General features: G+C 41.0%; 1 protein-coding gene across 5 annotated transcripts in view; it reads left to right on the plus strand.

The window, feature by feature from the left end:
* Itsn1 (intersectin 1) overlaps positions 1–15,728 on the plus strand; it is a 189,235-nt gene that overhangs the window by 125,420 nt on the left and 48,087 nt on the right. For 3 of the 5 annotated variants that reach the window (XM_070030617.1, XM_070030612.1, XM_070030614.1), the window contains 6 exons: positions 1,262–1,421; positions 3,040–3,245; positions 3,951–4,033; positions 8,555–8,721; positions 12,159–12,204; positions 14,346–14,467. In XM_070030617.1, the coding sequence (XP_069886718.1) occupies positions 1,262–1,421; positions 3,040–3,245; positions 3,951–4,033; positions 8,555–8,721; positions 12,159–12,204; positions 14,346–14,467 (784 nt within the window). The remainder of the gene's footprint in view (positions 1–1,261; positions 1,422–3,039; positions 3,246–3,950; positions 4,034–8,554; positions 8,722–12,158; positions 12,205–14,345; positions 14,468–15,728) is intronic. The other 2 variants (XM_070030615.1, XM_070030616.1) reach the window with 1 other exon arrangement.

Below are 15,728 nucleotides of genomic sequence, written 5' to 3' on the forward strand. Positions count from 1 at the left end.
GGGTTGGTTTCAAACCACAATCCTCAGCCTCCTGAGTAGCTGGGATTACAGGTGTGAGCCACCAGCAGCTAGCTTTTTTTTTCCCAGATAGAAGTCTCATGTTTTTTAGTTTTTTGCTTGGGGCTAGCCTTAGACCAGACCCTCATCCCTATGTTTCCTTTGCAGATAGACTGTTCAAGGGGAGTCTGTTAACTTTTTGTCCAAGCTAACCTTGAACCACAATTCTCCCAGGCTGTCCTCTAGCCATTATCCTCCTGATTTCTACCTTTTGAGTATCTAGGATTACAAGTGTGCACCTCCATGCCAGCCTTACATTTTCATATAATATTGAAGGTGCCAAAGAAGATCCTCCTTGTATAATCTCTGCTTTTAGTAAAGAAAAAAAAAGCCTTCCATTGACATAACTTCCAAGTTCAAATTCTCTTTTATTCTTCTGATTTTGACTTTCTAAATTGAAGCCTCAGTTAAAACAGAAGACGAATACGGGGCTTTCCAGAATTTGCTTTTTTGCTATGGATCAGATCAGTGTACTTCTCTTCCTCAGTAAATACATGGTGTGAAAGTCACTGCTACAGTTATAAGCATCTCATTTTCCAAACCCCAAATCAGGACTTGCAATCTAATGAAGGAATTCTTTTGATTCTCAAACTTGTTTACATGTTTATAAAGATAATAGTAAGTTGCATTTAAGTCTGTATTTAAATAAATACATTTTATCTAAAATTAAGAGATCCCAAAACTAGAATTGTCCCAAGATCAAGAAAACTGGCTGCTCTGTAGAAGCCCCTTGTACAAGCTCATCATGGCGTGTGAGCCCATGACCAAGTGCTTGCTGGGGGGTAGGCCACACGGAGCAGCCCTGGCTGCCAGGCTGACATGTTTATACCTGGGGCATTTCTTACTTTCTCATTTAGCTGTGGTTTCTGGAAATGGTGATAATCTTCACTGTGAGATACATCTCTAGTGCTGTAGCATTTCAGAGTGTTTCCCTATCATATATCTCAGGTGACTCTCACTGATAACCCAGGGTGGCAAGATATTGTTCAATGAGGAAATCAGGTTTATAATTTCCCTGAGAGTCATAGCTCAGACTCAAACCTAAGCCCCGCACTTGCCCCTGTCTTCCTTGTCCTTTAACTGTGGAATGCCACAGAAATGTACTGGGCCCATAGGGTGTTCTACGGGGGCTGGGGGTGGGGGAGGTTGTACTTTAATGCTGTACATTGAGTGCTTGCTATTATGAGGGTGCTCCTCCTTCCAGGTGGCCCACCAGCACAAGTGAGAAACCAGAGACAGATAACTGGGATGCATGGGCGGCCCAGCCTTCTCTCACAGTACCCAGTGCGGGCCAGTTGAGGCAGAGATCAGCCTTTACCCCAGCCACAGCAACTGGCTCCTCCCCATCTCCTGTGCTGGGCCAGGTAAGAGCAGGCAGGAAGCATGTGAAGACTTAGGGTGGTTAGAATTAACAGCTGCCAAGCTATCAGAATTGTTCTAGGTAATCCTGGGCGGGGCTCACCAGGGTCCATCCTGGAGAAGGGGATTGGATTAGAAGACAGACACAGCAAAGGTTATTGGGAGCCATCCTCAAATGTTCTGACACAGGAGGAAGGATTGGTCCTAAGGTCCATCCTGGTAGAGAAATCCACGAAGCAGTGGAGAGAGGATTAGACAAGGCAGAAGGGCAATCACTGTGAGAAGAGGCAAATGGAAGCTTACAGCTGTGTGCTCCTGGAAGACTTGGAGTGTAGAGAAACCACCTCAGTTCTATGCAGGAAATAGGGGGCACCCCATAAAGAATAGTACAATTTAGAAGTCATCTACATAGACACAGAACTTACTTGACCTGTTACAAATTCCCCATTTATCACAACCATATCTTAACGCAAAAATAAAAATAATTTGCAAGGACAACTGCGAACTGGTTCTAGACCAACTCTCTTTGCACATTATCCATTATTCCTGTTCATTTATGTGGATGATTGAAGATTGATTTATTTGCTCATATTTCATGATACAGTTTTTTAAACGATAATAAGGGCCTCACCCTGCCTTTCCAGCCTCATCTCCTCCTACACCCCTCCATGCGCCGAGGCTACATGCAGCCTTGGGTTGTGCTTCTCTTCCCAGATCCTTTGCAGTCCACACCGTGTGCTACCTCAAGGCCTTTGCCTGCGCTGTACCTTCAGCCTGGAGTGCCCTTCCTTCAAACGCTAGATCCAAACACCCTTCTCATCCTTCAAGACCCATATCAAAAGGCTCCTCTCACACAGAACTCACCTCTCTTTTCTCTCCATTCCCACAGGGAATAATAACTTCTTTGTAGCCTATTTCATTCTGCCAGGTGGCTTATTCCGTTGTCCTTATTTCTTTCTTCCCTAGTAACTGTGAGTTCCTTGCTAATCCCATGATACTGTCCATTTTTATAATGTTTTCCAGTCAATAAAGTGTGTTACTACAAGTTATCTGGGGGAGACAGAGATGGTGTTTCATTCTTTGTAACGCCCTAGTTCCTTGCACACGGACACATGATAAGTGGTAATTGCAAAGTATGTATGCTACCAAAGCAATGGATTTATGAAACGCTGTTTTTTTCTGGAAAGGAACTAAAGCAAGCACAATGCAGTGCACAGCGTATTTTCCTGAGTGCACCTAAACCAAAGCATCAGTTATGAAGTCTCCTAAAGAAATCTTCTCTAGTGTTAATCCTCCACTGGAAATCCAAATCAGGTTAGATATGCTGGGCAACTTGAAAGTGAAAATAAAATCGGAATATAAAAGGCACTCACTCAGCCAAGGTCAACTGAAGAAGTATGACTCCTGGCCTGTGGTAGAGAAGTCTAGCCGGCAAGGATGATGGCTCCTTGAATGGGCCGGTTGAGTTTTTCCTTCCACTTGTGGAAAATAACTATTACCAAGAGTGGGTGAGGCATCAGGATGCTGCACTGGCTGCATCCCTTGTGTGCTTCTTATGCTTATGTCTGCCTGAATTGATGAACTGAAATGTAATGAGAGGTCCTTTATGTTATTCCACACAAGGGTGAAAAGGTAGAAGGGCTACAAGCACAAGCCCTATATCCTTGGAGAGCCAAAAAAGACAACCATTTAAATTTTAACAAAAATGATGTCATCACCGTCCTGGAACAGCAAGACATGTGGTGGTTTGGAGAAGTTCAAGGTCAGAAGGGTTGGTTCCCCAAGTCTTACGTGAAACTCATTTCAGGGCCCATAAGGAAATCAACAAGGTATTTTTTTAATCTGTTTCTATTTGATATAAACAATGTTAGGCAACAAATTACTGTTTGTACTGGTTAAGATGGACAGATGGGGGTAGGTAGATTATATCTTCAGGATCTTTTAACTACAAAAGTTAGAGTATACAAAAATAGATTGTTTTCCTTCCGGCATGGGAACTTATACATCTTGTTCTTTGTTGACTTATTTAAGAAAGAATCCTGAGGCCTAGAAAATTTGTGCATTGGATGGAGATTCTGTTCTCTTTGTGCTTACTACCCAGTATGTACCAGATATGTGTCAACACTTAGAAACCCAGAGTATTTGGGGGCATTATTAGAAGAATAAATTACCTTTTTTATTAGGGTATTTATAGCATGGACCCTATAGGATTACAGTTTATTCCAGCCATGTAGGTGTTCAGGATAAACTATGAGCTTTAAGAAGATAAACCGCTAAATTACTCCATGAGCTTCTATCCATCATGCTTTCAAATAGACCAGCATATAGACTCTATGTCTTACAGGCATAGTACCTAAGAGACAAGAATGGGGATGTAGGTCATGCCTTTGTAGCACTTTAGTATGTTTTTAACTTCACTAAGGATCACTGTTGTGGCTGTGGATTGTTCAGTTTTGTAAGAGAAAAATCAGTGTTGTTTGCACTGTTTTCATCTCTGATAAAAATTTAAATACTCTATTCTTTGCCTCTTACAGCATAGAGTCTGGCTCATCAGAAAGTCCTGCTAGTCTAAAGAGAGTGGCTTCTCCAGCTGCCAAGCTGGCCGTTCCGGGAGAAGGTGAGGATCTAAGTCATGTTAAGTTCTTCAGGAGGGTGGGAGACATCCTGTAAAGCAAATAGTAAATGTTGGAAATGAGATTGGATTTTGGTTTTTAAATAGGCTACATTAATTTATAACTACTCAGATCCTAAGGTAAAATGAAGGCTGTGCTCTTTATAGAGGTTTTCAGAATCATTTCAGAGATGTTGATCATCAAAAACTAAATTTTTTTGGTTTTATTTGATCATAAGCCAATTGACTTTAGAAAGAAGTCAGTTATATTCCCTCAGGATCAAGTGCTTCAAGCCCCTTTTAGTTAAATTGTGACCATTGCTTCCCCTTAACAGCCTGGTTTGTTCTGACTGAGATACATATTTGACTTAAGCTCTCTCTCCCAACACCAGAGATGTACAACCCCAGCTGAGACAGAAAGCTCACTTTCTGTGTCCCATATAAGTAACCACGCGGGATTATTTAGGACTACAAAATTCAGTTTGGTTATTTATTACACAAGTTATTACAGATTTTTTTTTTTCGGTGGTGCTAAAGATCAGACTTAGAGCATTTCCCATGCTAGGCACTGAACTACATTCTGGGCCTTAAATTGACAACCTAAATGAGAAACCTCATGTCTTTTCTGTATTTGGTGCAAGTCACTGCGTTGACCATTGAAAAGTTTGTTAGGTTTCCACGTAGGAGTCTGGGCTGGTTTTATAGTTAATGTTACTGTAGCTCAGAAGTCATGTTATAATTTGTTATAGTCTAGAATAAATTATATGAAGACAGTATATTTAGTTTGCTATAACAAAATTGTTACATGCCTTAAGAATTTTGCCTAATGAAATATAGGGTTTTAAAATAATTGTTTCAATGGAGGTAGTGAGGATTGAGATTTAATGATAGTTCAGACTCAAGGAAGCAACATTTCTTTTTCAAGAGAAGTTTCTAAAGTAATTTCTTTTAATTCGTAGGTATAATTACAAAAACCTCCTCATCACTAAAAATTATCCAACATTTTATATACATTTTTATTATAATGAAAAAAATTGTTAATATAGTTCTCTTTACACATTCTCATTATCTTAATTTTTTTAGTTTGCTGTTAGAACAAGGCAAAAACCTTTTTAAACACATGTAGTCAGCATAATAAAAAGCAAATTTTGCCTTCCTCCCCAAAAAGGAAGAAGAAAACTTCAGTGTGTTATGTCCAGTCAGGGCTCACTGCAGAGCTAGAGTTCATATCCTGGCTCTCTCAGGTAGTAACTGCATGATTTTGGTCATGCCTCGGCTTCCTCATCTGTGAAGTGGGCATGATGACCAACCCTAAGGTAGGAAATTATTACAAGCATTATGAGATAAAATGTATAAATCTTTTAGAACAAAACTCAGCAGATGTCTTTGCTGTTTCCATCTTGCTTTATTTCCTGGGTTACTGGTAGAGCCACTTAAAGCAGTGAGCCTCCTCATCAGTCAGCTGTGTAGAACAATGTTGGTCTTAAACATATACAGAGTATCTTGATACTTGAGGCCTTAATAAACAAGTCACCGGTGATTCACTGTGTGTGCGTGTGCGTGTGCGTGTGTGTGTGTGTGTGTGTTTGCTGGTCCTGGAACTTGAGTTCGGGGCCTACACACTGCCCCTAAGCATTTCTGCTCAAGGCAGAACCACAGTTCCACTTCCAGCTTTTTGAGGGTTAATTGAAGGTAAGAGTCTCACAGACTTTCCTGTCTAGGCTGGCTTTGAACTGTGATCCTTAGATCTCAGCCTCCTGAGTAGCTAGGGTTGCAGGCATGAGCCACCAATGCCAGCATATCACATCCACTTTTATAGTCAGGCGGCAGAGTAGAAGTAAATTTTGATGTTATTTAATCATCTATTTTGAAATGAGCTGGTTATTAGAAACTTTTGACGAGATTGCTAGTATTTGAGGGGAGCTGTTTATAGTTACAAATGAGCCTCTTGTTATTCATGCACTGAACATTATCTCATTTAAACTATAAGCCAGATTAAGTAGATTATCCATTTGGGTAGCTTTTGAAATAGTGGCCTGGACTGGCTTGTGCTCTCTGTTAAGTGTGTGCTGGCAGAGAGTGGCTATGGGAAGTCTGTAATGGCATGCATCATTGTGTTTCTAGGTCTCATTGAATCTTGAAGTCACCCCATAGATGCATGCATGCAAAGCCTCCCCATCTTTCCAGGCTTCTGATATTTTGAGCTGCAATATTAGTTAAACCAGAGGTCATGTTTCTGAAGTTTCCTAAGCATTTTGAAAATTGCTTCACAATTTGAATCTGCTTTCAAGAAAGTGATTTTTAAGTTGATCAGAATCACTGGAAAAATTTAGATTGCTTAGGGTCCTATCTGAAATGACCAAAATAGGACCTAAAGAACAATAGTAGGAGCAAAGTAACAAAGGAAGGGCCCAAATCTTGAGAAGTTACAAAAACACATATTTTAAGGAAAAGAGAATGTCGTGATTTAAAACACCAAACTTTGACTTCATTCCTTTTTTTTGGGGCGGGGGGGGGGAGTGTCGGTTGTGGGGCTTGAACTCTGGGCCTAGGCACTGCCCCTCAGCTCTTCAGCTCAAGCCTAGCACTCTACTGCTTGAGCCACAGCACCACTTATGGTTTTCTGGTGGTTAATTGGAGATAAAGTCTCACGGATTTTCCTGCCCAGACTAGCTTTGAACTGTGATCCTTAGATCTCAGCTTCCTGAGTAGCTAGGATTACAGGCATGAGCACTTGGGCCTAGCTTCATTCCATTTTGTAACTGAAGAGGTGTGTTACCAGCACAAGGATGTTTGGATGGCCCTGTGTCTAATTGGAGTCCAGCACTCTTGTCCTCCCATACTTGCTGCTTTCTTCAGCAAAGTTCATAGGTCACTCATGAGGAGACTGGTAGAGCTCTCAGGGCTTTTTTTGGGGGGGGACGGGGGTCCGGTCATGGGGCCTGAACTCTGGGCCTGGGTGCTGTCCCTCAGCTCTTCAGCTCAAAGCTAGCACTCTACCACTTGAGCCACAGCGCCACTTCCGGCTTTTTTCTTTTTGTTTATGTGGTGCTGAGGAATCGAACCCAGGGCCTCATGCATGCAAGGCAAGCACTCTACCACTGAGCCATCTTCCCAGCCCCGCCCATTTGTTTTTCTATGTTTAGTTTTCACTAGTACTTAAGAGGTTGTTAAAATTAGCAAATGAGGTCTCTATAGTGAATTTCTGTTGAATAACCGATATTACATTCTGTATTGATAGAATATCATCTCAAATATGAGTGAGGTGAATGTATCATCTGTCATAATAATGAACTTTTTGGGTAAATAGTGATTTTTTTTGTGTACTTAAAAAATACACAAAAGCTTTAAAAGGGGGGAAAAGTAGAAACAAGAAACATGTTACTTTTTTCTCCTGTACCAAGAGTAGTATCTAAGACCTTATATTTAATGATCTAGAGTGTGACTTGGTTCTGAGTCTTAGTTGAGTCAGTTGAAAGCAATGCAGAGTTTTAAAGAAAAATGTCTTCAGAAGTAAATATCCTTCAAATTTGAGGCAATAAAGAATATTCTTACTCGGGGATGGGGGCGGGGTGGGTGTAGATGGGAAGGGATGGGAAGGGGAAACAAAGGAGGAGGCTGCAATGCTTGATAAGAAATGTACTCATTATCTTGCCCATGTAATTGTAACCCCTCTGTACAGTATTCTCACAATAAAAAAAAAATTCTTACTCTATAAGACTAAATTGCATAAATGATAAACCAGCTTGCTACAATTTGTCTTTTCAACTTGTGAGAAAGTCTTGATTATTTTCTGAGTTGAGTGGGTACTGCTTTTATCACCAACCCACTATACCTGTTTATGTACTGTAATGACAATGCTGATTTAACTAAATAATATCTATTTTTGATCTTGTATTCTTAATAGCTTCTGTATATATATATATATATATGTGTATGTGTATATATGCACATATATATGTATATATGGTACAATAAAGTGCAGATTTTCACTCAGGCACTTGAATAATGAAAAGTGTATCTTATTTAACATGCATAAAAATGTGCTCTTTTTGAAAATATTCTAAACTGATGACTTGATATCCTCAAAACTGAAATGCAAATTTTTGCACTCCAAGAACCTACATAAGAATGTATCAATCCCTACACATTGTGCAGTTAGGTACTCAGGAAATGTTCGTTAAAACTAAGTACAAAAAACACTTTTATTTAAAAAGAAATGATTACCTTAAATCGCAGCTCACTCTTGGTGTTCAGTGCAGTAGACATGCAGTGCCATGGGCTTTGTTCGTGTGGCCAGGTCTCCACAGCATTGTCTTCCTGTCTACACTTACTGAGTTCATTTGTGCAGCTGGGGAATTTGGAGCCCTGGGTATGCCTGCAGCCCTGTATTTTACCTATGACTAGCATTTCTCTTGAATGGTCCTGATCCTAACTTCCTGATTCATAAACTTGCTTTTGCAAAGCTGTCTGGGATTTCTTTAAACAATCAAGCTCTCTCCGTATCTCAATATTTCTCCCCACCAGAGTTTATTGCCATGTACACTTACGAGAGTTCTGAGCAAGGAGATTTAACCTTTCAGCAAGGGGATGTGATTTTGGTTACCAAGAAAGATGGTGACTGGTGGACAGGAACAGTGGGCGACAAATCCGGAGTCTTCCCTTCTAACTATGTGAGGCTTAAAGATTCAGAGGTAAACCCACATTAACTGTTTCCTCTCCCTTTCTGTGTGGTGCTTCCCCGCTCCGGGAGTCACGATGTCTGACAGTGGAACTGGGTCTTCTGAGTTCTGGAATGTGGCTGTAACTAGAATGTGATCTGCAACTGTCTGACCTTGTCATTTGGTGCTGTGGGACACACTTTGGCTTCCCACAAGCACAGCTACGGTGGGCTAAGTGGAGTTCTGGAGATGGCCTTGTCAATGGAGAGTTTCAGGACCTACCTCCAGTCATTTAGCAGCTCCATATAAATGAGCCACTAGGAATTGGCCTTTTTTTTTTTTTTTTCAGCATTAAAGGGACTGATTATCAGCTGTTATAATCATCAGTATTAATCTCTCACTCTCAGTACCTGCATGTGACCATCTTCTGGGTTCATTTAGATTTGTTCATTTAGATTTGGTCAGCTTTGTGATCATTTGATCTTTAGCAGTGTTTTAATCTATATACACAGAGGTATCCTGGTGATAGCAGCCTCAGAACAGTGGGCAATGGAAAATTTCTTAAATTTTTTTTTTGTGAAAACATAAAAAGATACAAGATCTAGAGACTGGCATATTTTGGGAATGACTCCCATTGTTGTTAAATGGAGCCTTGAAAATTTGATTGCATAAAATATGTTCTTGAGGTAGTGCAAGTTTAATGAAAAGGCTGGGACTGTACTGTAGTGGCCAACTTCAAGTTAATAGAGAGTTCCAGGGTATAAATCCAGTCATTTAGCAGATCCATATAAATAAACCAGCAGGAATTGGCTCTTTTCTTAAAGCACAGTGAATACCCAGTTATTTTCTTTTTCTTCTCACACCTCCAAGGCACTGAGAGAAAAAAGGCTGGCACAGAACCCTGTAGAGACTGCTTTCTCGGGTGTAGGCAAGTGGACAAAGCGCTTGGCCCTCTTTTTCTCTCTCTCTCTCTTATTTAAATGCCAGGAAGAGGGTATATCTTGGGCCTTTCTGTACTCCTAGTGGCTTTGGACTGAGGCTGGGCCTGGCAACTTGCTACAGCAGTTTTGCCACTGGCCTTCTAACCTCCCTGCAGTTCCCAGGATGATTTTATATGTTTAAGAGGGTATTTAGGTGCCAGTCCTGGGACATTAATTCAGGGCCTCGGTGCTGTCCCTGAGTTTTTTTTTTGCTCAAGGCTGGTGCTTTACCACTTGAGCCACAGGTCCACTTCTGGCTCTTTTGATGCTTAATTAGAGGTAAGAGTCTCCCTGGCTAGGCTGGCTTCAAACCACAATCCTCAGATCTCAGCCTGTTGAGTAGCTAAGTTTACAGGCATGAGCCACAGATGCCTGGCTTTATTTTTGGTTTTGTTTTGTAAGGGTTATCACATTTTTTTGTTTGTTTTTCTTCCTTCGGTCATGAAAGAAGTTTGCTGAAATTCCTCTGGGTGTTTGTGCAGAAACCTGGAAGAAAATAACTTTTCCCTATAAGATAGCTGGCCTATGGAACTATCGCCATCTATAGAGGGATAATTAAGCACTTCTTCAGGCTAGCAGATTAACTCCAGGAAAAATAATACATGATATTACAGGAGGATGGAGGACAACATTAAAAGCTAAACGTAACTTCTGTTATTATACATTATCTTTTGGAACAGTTAAAACATAAAAGCCATTTGGCTTATGTATAATGTATTTTTACTTTATTAAATTTAAATGTTATGTAAATTTTGTTTATGTAAGGAATCAAAATATATTTCATTAACAGTAAAAATAATCTAAGTCAATACTAAACACAGAAACCATTGTTTTTGTTATAGATTAATAAATTAGCTTTATAGCTAAAAAAAACATCTGAAGTAAGTAAAAAAAAAGTATATCCTGTTACTTGTTTAAAAGGTTAGCTGGGTTACGAGGTACTTTCTTAATCAGCATCTACCTAGTAGCTACAGAAGAGCTACAGAGTTTTAGATAGATATTTAGGTATTCTTCAATAATGAAGAAAAATCTACAAAGCTAGCTCTTTGATGTACTCACATACAGAGTTAGATGTAGGAGTAAAGTGTCCTACCAAACTTCAGAACAGACTTAGTGTCAGACACCAGGCCAGACCTGTTGGCCTGTGAACAATGTCCTCCCGACTCCTTCTCTGGAGCAGCATCCAAGGAAGCCTTCTCCAGACAACCAGCCAGAACAAAATCTGGCCTTCTGAGTCGTCCCAGCTTACAGGCTGATGCAGTTTCTCAAAGGGAGCTTGTTAAGGTATTTGAACTCTGGCTGAGCATCATCAATGGCTCTCTTTTTATGGAGTATGAGGAATACATTCTATGCCTGTATAGGGGAAGAAACTGGAATCTCGTGTCATTGGCATTCCTTCCTTTATATGCAGTCTATGAAAAGAGTGTAAGAACGTTTGTGAATTAAAGAAACAATCAGTAAAACTTGCAACCAAACTTGTCTTGCTAAGTGGTTATTAAATTCCAACAATCAAAATATGGGGATGATGATGTTATGTTCTTGGTAAATAAATTAGTTTAGGTACATATAATTTAGTCTTGTGGTTAAACTCTGATTTATTAAACCTTTTGTCTTCTTTTAATTAGCATATTTACTGCAAAATAGAGACAGGAGCCAGGGGTGAACCTTAATTCAGAGCATAGCACTTCAGTCACAACAGATTGCATTCTGGCCCCTGTCCTGGCTCTCGTGGTCTTCGCTGGCTGACTCAGCTAGATTAAAATCCCATGAGTATCCACACGAGGAATTCAAGCCTAGAGCATTTCTGAAACACTTAGTAGTTGGAAAGAAACCTGGTGTGCTTCAATGGATTGTGCTCCCAGCACGGATAGAGAATGTCAGTGTGCAGACAGTGTGAAATTGGGTAGATACGCCTGCAGGCCAGGGGGCATCCTCTCTAGATAGAGGAGAATAGGGTGGGGGAAGTGAGGATTTCAGCAGTTCTGTGCTATGTCAGTTCTTTAAAAAAGGAAATTTTCAAGTGTAGCAAAAAGATTAATATATATTAATATTTTAATACAACAAATCTGAGTAGTAGGATCGAGATGTGTTATAGTCTCTATACTTTTATGTATGAGATATTTCCTAATTAATCACTTGAAATAAAGCAGGAGTAAGGGTGTGCCAGCAGAAATCCTGGCATGGAGCCTCCCGTTGGCTGGGATGTGCCACGCAGTCCCTGCCCAAGCCTCCCAGTGGGGTCTGTAGTGTCATGCACTTCACTCTTTGCTTCTCTTAATGAAAACATTGCCACCTGTTTTAAAGTGCCTGCTTTGAGCCTGGCGGTTCAGGTACACACCCTCTTGTCAGGTGAGACAGTTGCTACTATGGTTCCCCAGAATGTTAAAGGGGAATTTAAAGGCTCATATGGGTTTGTATCATTAATCGCTTTTTAAGTTGCCTAATCAAAATTCTTCAGCATGCAAATGAGACCTTTTGCTCTGTTTTAAGGGCTCTGGAACTGCTGGGAAAACAGGGAGTTTAGGAAAAAAACCTGGTAAGTTACAAACCCTGATGCTTATGTTTCCATGTTATGAATGTAATTGATAGTTTGTTCATGAAGGCCAAAAGTCCAAAGTAGAAACAAAAGGATCTTCCCGAAAAGTGTTCAAAATAAATTCTTTAGTTGGAATCCACTAATAAAATATATATGGGTGTAAACTGTGGCTGTGGGGTCTGGAAATGATGGGTTGTGAAACAGTAACTCAGGCAAAATGGTGGGTGTTCGTTCTTGTTTTTACACGGAGCTATGGGATCTGCTTCCCAGTGATCTTGTTAGACTCCAGAAGCTCTGCTCATTTCCTGGCCTGTGCAGCCCCAGGACACAAATAGTGGAAGACCTCAGAAGCATAGAAGACATTGTCAGATTGCAGGACCTGTGAATATGGAAGCCATTGAATGGTTTTCCTTGCGTTCATGTTGAAGATACAAAATGGCAGTCTTGCCTCTGAATTCAGAGTTTTCATTTATTTAAGCAAAATCACATGTTTTATAAATAGTGCACTAAGGAGCGAAGAAAGAGGGAGCTGTGAAATAGCATGGTTTGTGTGGCCTGTCTTCCTGACCTAGGTCATTTGCGTTGTTTTTCTATCAAATCCTTAAGAAATTATAGATGGAGACATTCACCACTGTGGTGAGGGAGATTGGATTGGCATGTGTGTCTGGTGCTAAGCTCTGAATGGGCTTACCTGGCTGGCAAAAGAGGGTTTCAGCTTGTCTGGGATTTTAGTCAGACCCTGTTGGTCAACTCGCTGTTAAAATAAGAGTCTCACACTTCCATAGTTTGTCATTCCCAAGGGCCCAGGTTTCTCACAGACCCGGGAGGGATTTTTACATGGAAACTAGCAAATGGCTCAGAGACAAAGCAGCAGCAGTAGGCAGATCGCTGGCTCGGATGCGGATCCCTTGAGGAGCCAAATGGGACACTAATTGGAGCTTTCTCCAGACCAAAAAACTGTTGGAATCCAGAGTCTGTCCTTGGCATGTCACAGGAGATTCTTCAACTCAAGTAGATTTCCCAGCTGGAACTCTCATCAGAGCCAGGCTCTCTATAAGCTGGCCCCTAGGCTGTCTTGCTTCCTTGAGCTTTTTAAAGCACAAAGCAGGCCAGACTTCCCCTTCGCCACATGGCACAGCGTCCAGGTGGCTGAGCTCAGTTTGCAGGATGGGCTTCTGCAGGTAGGATGGGGCTTCTTGCCTCCTTTCTTTCCATCACTCTCTGCCACATTCCTCTTTCTCCTTGCCTGCCATCTTACCTTCATCCTCTCTTTTGTTCCTTCCCTTTCAGGAATTATCGTGGTGGGAAGCAAGTGTGGAGGAATAGAGCAGTGTTCAGTAATTCTAGAAGTTCAGGAAGTGGCAGCCTCAAATGTGCCAGAATCCTTTGGGCAAGAGGCTGTCTTTTCATACTTGACCTCAGTGCCAGCAGAAATGGGCTTTCTGGAAGCTGGTCTGTCGTCCAACTGAGATTTTTCTCATAGGATTTAAAAAGTACAGACCTGTTTACATTTGTTTTCTCTGCACTACATTGTTGTTTTTGCATGAAATTTCCTTAACTTCAGGTTTCTCCTTTAACATGAAACAAAAAGAAGGATATTGGTATTGCTGTGATTTATATTAGAAATTCAGAGATTACTCCCAAAATAGGAGTCATGAAGAAAATGGTTGTGTTGATGGGAATGAGACCAAAACCACACATATGAATAAACTTCAGCTGGCTCCCAGTAATCTCTGAGGAAAATAAGAGTTTCTCTCTCTACTGTGCTTGTTGGGAGGAAAATCCGTCCCCTGGGTTCTTTTATTCACTAAGTACTGAGGGAGTGAATGAGGTATTCCCAGTAACTAGAATGGGGGTGGGGTCACAGGGTGAGGGGAATGGGCAGGAGATGGATTTTACTGCCAGAAATTGGTAAGTAATTCCTGACGCAGTAATAGAAGATGGAGCCCAATAGAAAGACCAGCCAGCTACAATTTGCACTGTAGCTCTGGGAAAAGGTGGGGGTGGGGCAGGGCGGGGAGCCTCCTTCATTGAGTAGAAAAACTGCCAAATGTCCTGGTGTTCATGAGGTAACTGTGTCCTTAGGAGTTCCTTCTCTTGAGTCTTAACAGTGCACTGCAATGTTTGATCTTGTTTTTCAGAAATTGCTCAGGTCATTGCCTCATACACTGCTACAGGTCCTGAACAACTCACTCTGGCGCCTGGTCAGTTGATCTTGATCCGAAAAAAGAACCCAGGTGGATGGTGGGAAGGAGAGCTGCAAGTTAGTGTCTTTACTATTTATTTAAAATTCTTGATCCAAGTGTGTATGCAAAATTTCAAAGGCACAATATTTCCCTGTAAAATGCAAAGAAGCCTCCACTGCCTGGACTGTGCATTTGGACAGTGAGATTTCTGAATCTGTTTGGTTTCTAAGCTTCAGACAGCCACCAACAGAATTCATCTGATAAAATCCATCCAATTGCTAGTTGAATTCATGGGACAATGATGGCTACGTATGGGAGACTGATAATGTCCTAATAGATCATGGTGTGCAGAAGAGAGCCTTCCTTTATCAGTAAGGGTAGATGGTATACTCCAACAGCAGACTTCTTTTGATGCTCATCTGTTCCTCATTCTGATTTTCGTTCCCATGTATATGTCTCTGTGGACCTGTGTGTTATGCTTATCAAAATGTTGGGCATAATATTGATCCAGACTCTGTCTGAAAAGGGCACAGTATCAGTTACCTACAATTCTCGCCAGAGGCATATTAACTAAGTCTAATCATGAGGAAACATTACATTCAAAATGAGGAATGTTCATTTAAAAAGGAGGGTAGCTGCGTCTGTGGTCTTTGATAATGTCAATGACAAAACCTGCAGAAAGGAGATAAATGAGCTGTGCCCATAGACAACAATATCTGATTCTAGACAGGGGCCCCCCCTTGAAAGAAAAATACATCAGGATAATTGACAAAATTGGGTTAGAGACCCCAAACTGGACAAAAATACTACACCTATGTTAAATTTACTAGACTTGATAAGTATTCTGTGGTTCTAAAGAGAATATTTCTGTTTTTAGTAAATACCTATTGAAGAGCCATAATATAAACAACTTAGAATCAAATTATTGTGGAAAGGAAATTACAAAGTGGGAAGAAGTGGGGGAGGGAGCAGATGGGATAAAGTGTTATTAAGTGAATCCAGGTAAAGAGTGTTGTGAGTGCCTTACACATCTTTCTTCCTGTTAATTTTCCATAAACTAAAAAGTATTTCTAAGTCAAGAGCTCCTTTCTAAAAGTTGCTTTACGTTATTTTCCAGATAGGGTCTCATGCTTTTGTCTGGGGTGGCCTGGACTACCATCCCAGCTTGGCCTTCTCTTAGGCTGGGGTCACAAGACGCATGCCAACCTGCCCTATTTGAGACGGGGTCACTGTGACTTTTTGCCAGGCTTGTCTTGAGCCATAACCCTCCTTAAAATGGGATTACAGTCATGAGCCATCACCCTCAGCCCCGGGGATAAGCTGTTAAAACATTTGCCA

The sequence above is a fragment of the Dipodomys merriami genome, unplaced genomic scaffold, assembly GCF_024711535.1.
Source record: "Dipodomys merriami isolate MVZ:Mamm:240054 unplaced genomic scaffold, mDipMer1.0.p SCAF_2, whole genome shotgun sequence".
Lineage (NCBI taxonomy): Eukaryota > Metazoa > Chordata > Mammalia > Rodentia > Heteromyidae > Dipodomys > Dipodomys merriami.